Source organism: Helianthus annuus, chromosome 1, assembly GCF_002127325.2.
Source record: "Helianthus annuus cultivar XRQ/B chromosome 1, HanXRQr2.0-SUNRISE, whole genome shotgun sequence".
NCBI classification, from domain to species: Eukaryota; Viridiplantae; Streptophyta; class Magnoliopsida; order Asterales; family Asteraceae; genus Helianthus; species Helianthus annuus.
Window position 1 is genome coordinate 96,032,545 of NC_035433.2, and position 11,678 is coordinate 96,044,222.

Below are 11,678 nucleotides of genomic sequence, written 5' to 3' on the forward strand. Positions count from 1 at the left end.
AATCATAGACAAAGTAACTGAAATACAAAGCAACTGAAATACAAATAATAATATTATCGTACTTATAAGTAAAAAATAATTTAAAAAGGATGTTAGGTGTAGTTAATAAATAATTATTTAAAAAGGTGAATATAATTATTATTAGATGTAAAATTAACAATTATTAGTTATACCATATTTAATAAAGACAAATTACAACATGATTTATATAGTTAAATATTTAAACACTGACATAATAGAAAACCATTGATTAAAAGAAAAGTTAATCCTAAAATCTGAAATCTGAAAATTTGAAACAAAAGTTAATCCAAACTGTCAACATCAATACCTAAAATCTGAAAATTTGAAAACAAAAGCCATTCATTAAAAACAAACTTAGAATCCAAATAGTCAACAACATTAACAACTAAAATCCGAGAACTTTGAAAACACAAATACGATGATAACTTAAAAAACAACCAAATTTAAAACTTCAAACTTGGGAAACATAATTATTTTTCGATCTTTGGAACCAAAAGAGTTGGCTCAGAAACTCCTTTCAGACCTTCAGTAGGATCTTGACGGGGTTTAGTTGCTGATCGACCGGGGGATTCGTCAAGGTCGTACACCTCAACCAAGTTACGCTTCAATTCGCCATAGATGTTTGTCTTTTTTGTGCTTTCATTTTGCAGTAAAGTCCTTCCGGTGCTTATGTCCGAAACTGATAAAGGCGTTTCATTCTCACCGGTACCGGATATTGAATCCTGAAAACATAATATTCAAAAGTAATACAAAATAAATAGCAGCCACAAATAACAAAAAATGATACATTTCTACAGTTTTATCAACTTCAAAGAAGTAAATAATGTGATGACCCAGGATCTTCCTTATGGATAAGATCTATTAGATGTGATACCTTGATATTAACCATGTCTTGGGACTGAGAATCAGTGCAATGAACATCAAATGACTCTAAGCTGGAAGGCTGCATTGTAAAAAAAGGGATGTGTTAAACATTGATGCAAACTTGATAACAAAATATCTTTAAAAGTAATTACCTGCTCAACTTTGTATTTCTTTTCAAGATCTGATATTATGGCTGGATCATCAGTTAGTTTGATCACTGTAAAAAACTTGTAATTGTTTTTCAAATTGAAGTTGGCTATATCGATCTTGAAGGCAAACTTTTTGTCAACCAAATCTTTGAACTCATTTGGAAAGATGTTAGTTTCCCCCTGTAAAAAAAATGAAATTATAAACTATGTATAAATATGAAAATATTCAAAAATAACTATCACAATATTTAGAAATTTCACAATGAGAAAACCATACATCTAAAATTTTATCAACCAACTCCTTAGCAGACTTCTTTAAAATTTTCTGGGCATCACGGTCAAACAAAGTCAAAGACAAAACTCCAGTTTTATCTTGTACCCTTAAAGGGATTTTGAACCTATAAAATTTAAAAAAAAAATATAAAGATAGAAATTGAAAATGTTACAATCTAAAGATGACTAATAAGCATAGCAATAAATAAAATAAAACCTTGGGATAGCAAAAACAACATGTTCATTGCAACTCTGATTGGTGCATTCAAGTATTTGTTTTTCCTCAAACTGATCAGACCCATCAGGTATTTCACTTGCAATGTGCTTTGTTATAACCTTCTTGTTGCACTTCTTGCAAGCATTATAGAACCACTCAATACCCTGGGTAATGCACTTGATTGTACCAACAACAATAACAGTCGTGACCTATATGAGGCGTGAAAGCAGTTATTATTCTTTCATAGTTAACAATCTACATAAAAAGTAAAATAAAAAGAAAGTACCTGATCAATTTCATTGACTTCTGCCATAGTATGATAAACCGTTTTCGTCAAGAAATCATCGCGCCAATTGGGAAGCATTAGCGAAGATGTTACACGATGGCTTGAAGCAGTTTCATCACCCTCTTTGGCAAGCAAGCTGTTGATAAAACTATATAGAATTATATTGTAAAAACAAATAAGTGTAAAACGTGGAATATGCATTGAAAATAATTGTCTAAAATAGAGAGTATCAAACTTTTTCTTGAAAACCGTAATCTCGTCGATGTCATCATCAATGTAAAGACTGCTAGCGCTGTAAAACGTTGAGACATAAGCACGACCTGAATAAAACATATATTAAAATTAAGAGTTAATAAATATTAAAGCTAAATATAAGTAGCAGCAAACGTTACACCATTTTTAAAAATGAATAAAAAGGGAGACTAAAAAACCTCTCAGAAACTTATATCTTCCAAACTGCAAGATAATAACAGCAAGAACACCATCCTCCTTCTTAGAAAGGTAATTCCACATTTTTTCAGCATAGGAATCAAATAAGGTAACAAAAATGTTACGGGCCCTAGAAAAATTAGATAACTTAAACAGTGCATAACATAACAATATATAATAAAAAAGAATATGGAATTTAAAAAGTGACTCACTCTAAATCATGTAACTGAAGGTTCATCTTTTTAGATAGTTTGCCATTTTTCCGTTTGAATTCTTCAATCTCAAAAAAGGTATGAACATAGCCAATGAGATCTAAACCAAATATTAAAGTAAATTTGCAGTTAGTAGAATTTGATAAACACAACTTGATATGATACAAAAATAAAGCGGAAATAAAAGATCATGTATCATTATGTGTACTAACCAACAGTTGAATCGTCAGGAATGAGGTTGCCACGAAGCTGATCAAAGGCAGTGAATGAGAACCCATGTATAGGTCCCAAGAAATCATTGCACTTTTTAACTGTAGAGTCGAAATTCAGAAAAAGTTTGTGTGGATGATCCACACACTTGTATGATGACGTATTGTCACCTAAGGAGGGTTTCTTGATCAGTAGACAAACACTCTCTTCCAGCAGCTTTTCAAACTTAACGAAGTACTTGTTCATTACAGTTGCTTGGATCTTATTGCCCTGAAACAAATAATAAAGAATAATATACCAAAGATATCAATACAGTAAATACAGTAAATCTCGCCTAAAAATTAAAAAACTTTAAGATATCAATACAGTAAACAAAATGTAACGATGTTAAGGTTAACGAAAATTAAAAAAAACCTAAAAACTTGAACAAATAAAAACATTAAAACCCTAAAAATGTATATTAATTAATATATATTGGTCCGAATATATGTAAAATACCTCCTCATCCATAAGGATCATTTCGATTGCATATGTTTCCCCAGGGACCTTAAACGAAGGTTGCCTCCATAGTTTGATAATGCGAACTTTGAGTGTGTAGTTGTCGTGTGAAACATCAAGGTGGTTCAGAAAGGTGATATCCATAGGTTCCATAATCAAACCTGTAATAAAGTAGAAAATCATGGTGAATCGAATGAAAAATTAAGTCTAATGAATGTCAACATAACATAAAACAAACACGAAGTATGAATGAAAGTGTTATATACAATGATAGTGAACAAATAACATAAGAATTTATACAAAGAACTTACCAGTAGCAATCTGGCTTAAAGAGGAGAAAAGGTTGTAGTAGCGGATTAGATAAGAGGTGGTGTTTGATGGTTTTTATAGTTGTCTTTTAAAAACTGAATGATTTCAAATTCCAGAAATATAGGAAGTTATTTTGTTAACCCGCGTTAATAGAAACTGTTTTTAGAAAACTAATCCTGATTTGTGCATGCTGAGATCAAATCTCAGCCGTCTAAAATTAAAAAAACACTCTAAAAAGAGAAGTTACCTTAGAACGTGGTCAATCCGACATTAAAAACATGATTGGCCAGGTTATTACCAAAAATTTCGGGATGTAATTTTGGTAACCGTCAAAATGTAGTAAATTATGACAAAATACAAAAACAGAATGATAAATATGGCATTTTCTAGTTTTCTAGGAATATAAGATTCCACGTTACCAAATATATTTGGAACATAATTTTGGTAACCCACGAAATTTTATGATTTATCAAAATAACAATTCAAATTTCAAAAATTACTATAGGGAAAATAACAAATATTATTATAATAAGTCTATAGAAAAAATAACAAATAAATATGACCTGTGATTACCCAAAAATTGGTTCATTAAATTAAACATTAAAGATTAAAGATCTCCAATATATTATTGTATTTATTTTGTGATAAGAGTAACGCGCTTTTTAAAACCTAGCCTAAGGAAACGCTCAATTGTGTATGCTCATACATGATTAAAACCAATAGTAACAAATTCTCGTTTGTATGCATGCCAAATTAGGGATGAGGTCGGTACGAAGCGGTACCAAAAATCCCAAAAAACAGGTACTGGTACCAAAAATGCCTTGTACGGTTCAGTACTGGTACGGACCGTTATTTGAAGTTAAATTCGGTAAATATCGATAATGAACCGGTACCGAAAACGCTAAATGTCGGTACCAAATCAGTAGCGAAAATCATCTCGGTTCGTGAAATTCGGTACCGGTTCCGAATCGGTACTCAGGACCATTTGCTCATCCCTATGCCAAATGGCGTACAGTAAAATCCAATAATCAAAATCTCTTAAAACTTTACATAATCAATTTGCCAAAAACCAATTGAAACTAAAAACCAAAATTGGTCTCTTTCTTTGCAATATACTTTATGTCTGCTGATTGTATAAAAATCTAAGCTATAATTTAAAAAAGCTAAAAAGTAAGTGTGTTACTAAAAGTCAAGTTAGAGTGTATCAACTTAAATAAATACCTCTTACTAACTCTTTTGTTGGCAAAAGCTAGGGATTGAAGGTGACCTGTCATGTGCTCATTCTTGTTGGTTTCCCTATTAGGTAATTAGGTAAAAGAAAATATTAAGGGCACCATCCTTTGGACCACCTAGTTTTGCATCTACTCGAATCATCACTTGGCTGCAGTTCTGCAAAATTAAGATTTGCATCGGTACACAATATCACAAATGAGAACCTAGTGAGCTAAACAATTACTACATGGATAGTAACAAATATCATCAATATAGAAAAATAAAAAATAAATATGAACTAACGCCTTTTTAAAAAACCCAAATAGCACTCTTTGTTGTGCTGATTGTTTAACAACCACTTTATATAAAAATATTGTTTAACATCCACTTTAAATAAAAATAACAACTCATTCATATAATCATTCCTAAATCAACCAATAACACCTTTGATGGACCAAACTGTTCTTACAGGACTCGAATTACTTATTGGTTTTCTGAACTAACATTAAACAACAAATCCAGACATTAGCACAAAGAAATCAAACGTTGCAATTAACATCTAAAATCATAAAATAGCACAGTTTCACAACAAATCATAAACAAACATGCATACAATTGTTATAAACCCTAATTTCACCTTAACAGAAACAACACAAAACCCTATTTAATCCAAAAGTTCATAAACCTCGTTTAGAAAACCTAAAAAAAACGAAATAAACGAAAAGCTAAAGTGAAAACTCACCGAAGTGTGGAAACTGATGTAGCATTCCTGTTTGTAAATGCGATTTGTAGGTTCTGGAATACGAACTTTTGACAGATTCGATCGGAGAAGTTCCAGTTCCATTAGATTTACCAAACATAGTAATAATTTCGAAGAGGGTTTTGCAGTGGTGAAAGAGCGGAGATCTGGATGAAGAGTAGCGGGGATTGGGGCGGAGGAGGATGGCGATGTTTGACACAGAGAAGAGAGGGTGAATGCGGCTGGAACAAAATTAGGGTTGACTTAACTACGGGTCTAGAGAACGGGTATGAAGTATTCATGTATTTTCTTTCCGGGTTAAAAAGGGATCCGAGTGAGTCAATCGGTTATGTGGGTAATAGGCGGGAAACAAAGGGTTGGGGTTGATTGTGAGAGTGACAGGTGTCCAATTTTATATTCCTTTATTAGAGAGGATAGATTATATTAAATATAATATTTTTATGATGTTTAACCGATGGAAACATTTGGTTAGAAAAATTAATAAACTATCTACACAAAACTTACGGATCATTCCAATTTTTTTTTAATTAGTTTCATTTTGAGTAAATTGTTATTTTAGTCTCTCATGTTTGGTTTCAAATTGCCAGTTTAGTTCAAATGTTTTTTTCATCTCGGGGTCCAAGTTCCTGATATTTCCCAATTTTTATCATTTTGATCACATTTTTAACTCAGTCCAAGTTCCTGATATTTCCCATGGAAGGAAGATCTACATTGAGACCAGCGGATCTGCTCGTCTTTGGCTGGGCGGGAGGGAAACATGCTTGTGTGGATCTCACAGGAGTCTCCCCCTTAGCTGGTTTAAGGGAAAGCGGGTTTGTAGCAGGACAAGCTATAAGGAAAGCGGAATCTAAAAAGGTGGATAAACATGCTAAAGCATGTGCTGATAATCAACATGCTTTTGTCCCCTTCGCCTTCGACACATTTGGCTCCCTAGCTCCAGAAGCCATCCGTTTGTTGACTAGGGTCCAAAAGGTTGTCCACAGCAGCTGCTTATCAACAGGGGGGCAGGGGTTTATCTTTAATAGGCTAGGGTTTGCTATTCAGAAAGGGGTAGCGGCGCAGCTTGTTGCTCGCTTACCTGCGATATTGATGTAACTCGGCCAGTTTTTATTAAACTAGTAAAAAAAAAAATACTAAGCTATACCTAATAAATAAGGGTATATTCAACATTAACAGAAACAAGTTTCTAAATTACCATTTTAATCATTTTAGCCCAAAACCATTTTTTGTATTTTTCTAAATTGCACATGTATACATAACATCACATATATCATACATAGTTTACTCTATATAGTACCTAGCAACCATGGACATTAAACACTGCCATACCACTCGTCGCCATTGTTACCACCGGCTACCCAACATCATCCACCACCCCAATCACCTACACCACTATGAACGGTGCCATCACCGCCTCTCACCACCACTACCGCCACCATCCCCATCACCAACATCCCCACCGTGAACCCTTTAGTACAAAGTCCTTCCTTCCAAAAACTCTCACTAACAACACCTCTATTCTCACCATTAACCTAATAAAAACCCACCATCACCACCGTTCACCACCACTGTCGCCGCTATTCACCCCCACGCCGTTCACCTAATCAAACCCACCACCGTTCGCTACCATCACAACGTAATCAAAACCCATCGCCACCACCATCCCCAAATCAAAACCCACCACCGCCCACCACAAATAAAATGGCGTAGATTTGTAAAGGAATCGAGTGGATCTGTAGTGTGGGAGTCGAGTTCAAGTTCCGTCTTCAGATTCAAACAAGGCAGAAGCATCAGTCTCACATATTCTTCATCCTCCCCATATTCAAAGATGCTTTGTTGATGATGTCGATATATTTTTCATCAGTCTCTATTAAAGTTGCAGGCTTTGAAATGAAATTAGGATTTTTGTAGACAAGATGAAGATGCAGAGATGTAAAGGTGGAGACAGAGAGAGGGTTGAGGGGAAAAGTGAGAGTATGAGAGAGAGTGTGTCTAATTTGTATATATCTATTTTGTTTTTCAGGATTGGACTAAAATGACAATTTAGAAACTTTTATTGTTAATGTCAAAAATATCCCTGGTTATAACCAGATTTTAGATTGAGTTAGGAAATGTGATCAAAATGGTAAAAAAACTATTTGAACTAAAGTGGAAATTTAGACTAAAACTCAAGAACTAAAATGGAAATTTACTCTTCATTTTTTAAAGCTATATATATAGTGGAAAATTCAAATGAGAAGAAAAATTTTGTAAGAATAAAAACAATAAGTTTTAAACCAATAGAAATTCTCTATTTTACTTCATTTAATATGTGTATTTAATGTAATTAATACGGGCATATAAGTAAATTTCTAATTATAATTAATTAGCTAACTAATTAAACTTCTAACTCACTTTTAAATATACTCTTTCAAGATAAAATAATTTAGTGTGAAGGAAAATTTTCAACATGTGTAGAAAAATTCTTAAATGTGTATGATAAATTTAGATATGTGTAGGGTAAATTTTGGTAAGTGTAAGATACATGTATTATAAATTTTGAAATGTAAAATGTTTTTTACTTTAGTAATTAGGATAACATAATTAATGGGAGAAGGTATAAACTATTTAATGTTTTACCATTATGTTCTTTCTTCTTTTTCTTCTTACATTAAATTTCTTTTATATATATATATATATATATATATATATATATATATATATATATATATATATATATGGTAGGGCTATATAGAAAACCCTATATATATAAAAAACCCTAGAAAAACCCAATCTCACGACATTTTTTTTTTGAAAAAAAGAACACATGTAATATACATGTTTTTAAGAGTTTTGGGCCAAAAAAAATCAAAAAAGCGCCGAAGGGATGATTTAAAAAAATAAAATTCAGCAATTTCTGTCTTTTGTGCCTAACACATGTTAGGCAACCGGACATTGCTGAAATTTGTTTATTTTTTTTTTTAAAATCCCTTCGGCGCTTTTTTGTTTTTTTGGCCCAAAAAACTTTAAAACATGTATATTACATGTGTTATTTTTTTCAAAAAAAAAATGTCGGGAGGTTGGGTAAAAATGGGGGGGAGATTTGAGTTTTACAGAGTTTTCTAAAAATTTAAGGGTTTTTTGTCAGCATTACCCTATATATATATATATATATATATATATATATAGTAGGGTTCCTACGGAAAGTGAGTTTTTCCTAGAAAGTCTAGGAAGCGATCTTGTCCATCCGATTGGTGTGTTTAAGGGTTAAGATTAAATCAATGGCAATCTTGTAATAATTAACTATATTTAATAGATTGTTTTAAATGAGTAGGGGCAATTTCGTCCTTATGTGTGTTTTAAACCAATCAAAAATAACCGTCAGAGATATCACATCTCCTTAATACACGCCAATTTCCCTCTCTCTCTCTCTTTCTCTCTCTAAACCCAAATTCGGAAACCCCCAAAATCATACCAAAAATACCTAAAATCATGGATGAAGATAAGAGATTTTCCTTGTTCCATATACGTAAGATCAAGCTTTCATTGTACTGCGTGTTTTACAAAGCGATTACGGGTGATTCTTGTTTGTAATTGACGGTATTTTGCTGGTTGCAGGGAAGAGATTCAAAAAGCAGGAAACTTTGGAAAGGATAGATAGTAGCGGAACAGTTACCGGAAGCCGATCGAAAGCTGGGGCGAAATCCGCTGATGTAAAACACATTTGTATGAATCTGCTTACTGTTAAAACACAGCTGTATGAATCTAAATTGCTGTTAAAACACATCTGTATGAATCTGAATGATAAAACACATTTGTATGAATCTGCTTGCTGTTAAAACACAGTTGTATGAATCTGAATGATAAAACACAACTGTATGAATCTGCTTGCTGTTAAAACAAAACTGTATGAATCTGCTTACTGTTAAAACACACCTGTATGAATCTGAATGCTAAAACACAACTGTATGAATCTGCTTGCTGTTAAAACACAACTGTATGAATCTGAATGCTAAAACACAACTATATGCATCTGCTTGCTGTTAAAACACAACTGTTTGAATCTGAATGCTAAAACACAACTGTATGAATCTGCTTGCTGTTAAAACACAGCTATATGAATCTGAATGCTAAAACACAACTGTATGAATCTGCTTGCTGTTAAAACACAACTGTATGAATCTGAATAATAAAACACAGCTGTATGAATCTGCTTGCTATTAAAACACATCACCAAGAACAAACTGTTAAAACACAGTACCAAGAACATGCTGATAGATTCCAGCAAGAAAACGAAGGAATGATTGATATTACGTGAGATCAGAAATCGAAAACAAAAAATTCCGAAATTTATGTATAGTTAGTTATTGAAGATAATTTCCGAAAATAAAAATAGATTGTGAAAGTACATAAATGCCCTTTTAGATAAAATCCTTCAATGCCACATGTCGCGTTCTTATTGCTTCCTAGACTTTCTAGGAAAAACACACTTTCCACCCAACTCCTACTATATATATATATATATATATATATATATATATATAGGGGAAGGATGTATAGAAAACCCACTTTAATTTAGAAAACCGGGGAAACTCAAAGCTCCCGATGTTTTTTTTATCTTGAAAAAATTTACACATGTTATATACATGTTTTTAAGGGTTTTGGGCAAAAAAAATCAAAAAAGCGCTAGGTAGATATTTTTTAAAAAAATAAACAAGTTTTGGTGTAACACATGTTACATTCATCTGACATATTTGTAACATGTGTTACACCAAAACTTGTTTATTTTTTTTAAAAATATCTACTCGGCGCTTTTTTGATTTTTTTTGGCCAAAACCCTTAAAAACATGTATATAACATGTGTAAATTTTTTCAAGAAAAGAAAACATCGGGAGCTTTGAGTTTCCCGGGTTTTCGAAATTAAAGTGGGTTTTCTATAGATACTTACATTATATATATATATATATAGGGAGCCGCTAGAATGAGAACCACCTCGAGTTGTAAGAACCGCGAGAACTACACCCCACGGAGCGCCGTTCGCAATGATTTTTTTTTACAAGTAGATGTGTATATTATAAACACAGCCGTAAAAAATCATGGCGAACGGCGCTCCGTGGGGTGTAGTTTTTTACACCACAAGTTTGGTGAAAAAAAAAAGAAAAAAGAAAAAAAATTAAAAAACACCAAACTTGTGGTGTAAAAAACTACACCCCACGGAGCGCCGTTCGCCATGATTTTTTACGGCTGTGTTTATAATACACACATCTACTTGTAAAAAAAATCATGGCGAACGGCGCTCCGTGGGGTGTAGTTCTCGCGGTTCTTACAACTCGGGGTGGTTCTCATTCTAGCAGCCCCCTATATATGTATATATATATATATATATATATATATATATATATATATATATATATATATATATATATATATATATATAGGGGGATCGCTAAAATGAAAATCACCTCCAGTTGTAAGAACCGCGGGAACCACTTTCTGGCCATTAGATCTTAAAAATGGATGGATGAGATTAAAAGTAGTTAAAAGTAATATTAAATTCTTTTGTCTTATTAGGTTTTTAATATTTTAATCTAAAACGGTATTTAAGTAATTTTTTTTTGTCTTTTTAAGTTTATTGTTTTTTATTACAATTTTGTCCTATTACATTAATTATTTTTTTCTAAATCAGATTTCTTTATTAAACAAATATTTTGAAATCAGATTTTTTTTATAAAAAAATTTTACGCGCGTTTTTTTACCACCCGTTTTTTACGCGCGTTTTTTTACGACCCGTTTTACGCTCCGTTTTTTCACGCCGTTTTAGCAACCGTAGTTTTTAAGTGCCGTTTTTAGGCCCGGTTTTAGGCGCCGTTTTTTGCCGCACCGTTTTTTACAAGCCATTTTTGCGCCCCATTTTTTACGCCCCGTTTTAACGCGCCGTTTTAGCGTCCCGTTTTTATGTCCCGTTTTTACCCGCCGTTTATACGGCCCGTTTTACGCGCCGTTTTTTTTTCACGCCGTTTTTGCGACCCGGTTTTTACATGCGGTTTTTTATTCCCAGTTTTACGCGCCGTTTTTACACTTTTTACGTTTTACGTTTTACGTTAACCTTTTTAGACTTTTTACATTTTAAGTTTTACGTTAAACTTTTTACGTTTTACGTTAAAATTTTTACGTTTTATGTTTTACGTAAAACTTTTTACGTTTTACGTAAACTTTTTACGTTTTATGTTTTACGTAAAACTTTTTACGTTTTACGTAA

The 11,678-nt window shown here is 32.6% G+C and overlaps 1 protein-coding gene across 11 annotated transcripts; it reads right to left on the reverse strand.

Moving 5' to 3' along the window:
* Positions 1-342: 342 nt before the first annotated feature.
* LOC110898621 (replication protein A 70 kDa DNA-binding subunit B) lies at positions 343-5,694 on the reverse strand. Of its 11 annotated transcripts, XM_035990587.1 has the most exons (13): positions 5,423-5,689; positions 4,690-4,857; positions 3,160-3,320; positions 2,664-2,931; positions 2,452-2,551; positions 2,242-2,369; positions 2,046-2,130; positions 1,811-1,946; positions 1,525-1,733; positions 1,312-1,432; positions 1,038-1,214; positions 896-964; positions 343-743 (listed from the first exon to the last, which is right to left on the reverse strand). In XM_035990587.1, the coding sequence occupies exons 3-13, from the start codon at positions 3,310-3,312 to the stop codon at positions 492-494; spliced, it is 1,698 nt and encodes a 565-aa protein (XP_035846480.1). In that variant the 5' UTR covers positions 3,313-3,320; positions 4,690-4,857; positions 5,423-5,689; the 3' UTR covers positions 343-491. The 11 variants fall into 11 exon arrangements, with proteins under 11 accessions (XP_035846480.1, XP_022001118.1, XP_022001119.1 ...); XM_022145426.2 differs by lacking the exon at positions 4,690-4,857 and having other exon boundaries at positions 1,811-1,958; positions 5,423-5,692; XM_022145427.2 differs by lacking the exon at positions 4,690-4,857 and having other exon boundaries at positions 5,423-5,691.
* Positions 5,695-11,678: the final 5,984 nt, after the last annotated feature.

Coding starts and splice junctions, on each gene's coding strand:
- LOC110898621 (XM_035990574.1), bottom strand. CDS start 5,540: ATGTTTGGTAAATCTAATGGAACTGGAACTTCTCCGATCGAATCTGTC. Junction 2,131..2,241: donor AAGATATAAGTTTCTGAGAG/GTTTTTTAGTCT, acceptor TGTTTTATTCAG/GTCGTGCTTATGTCTCAACG. Junction 1,433..1,524: donor GTTGTTTTTGCTATCCCAAG/GTTTTATTTTAT, acceptor TAAATTTTATAG/GTTCAAAATCCCTTTAAGGG.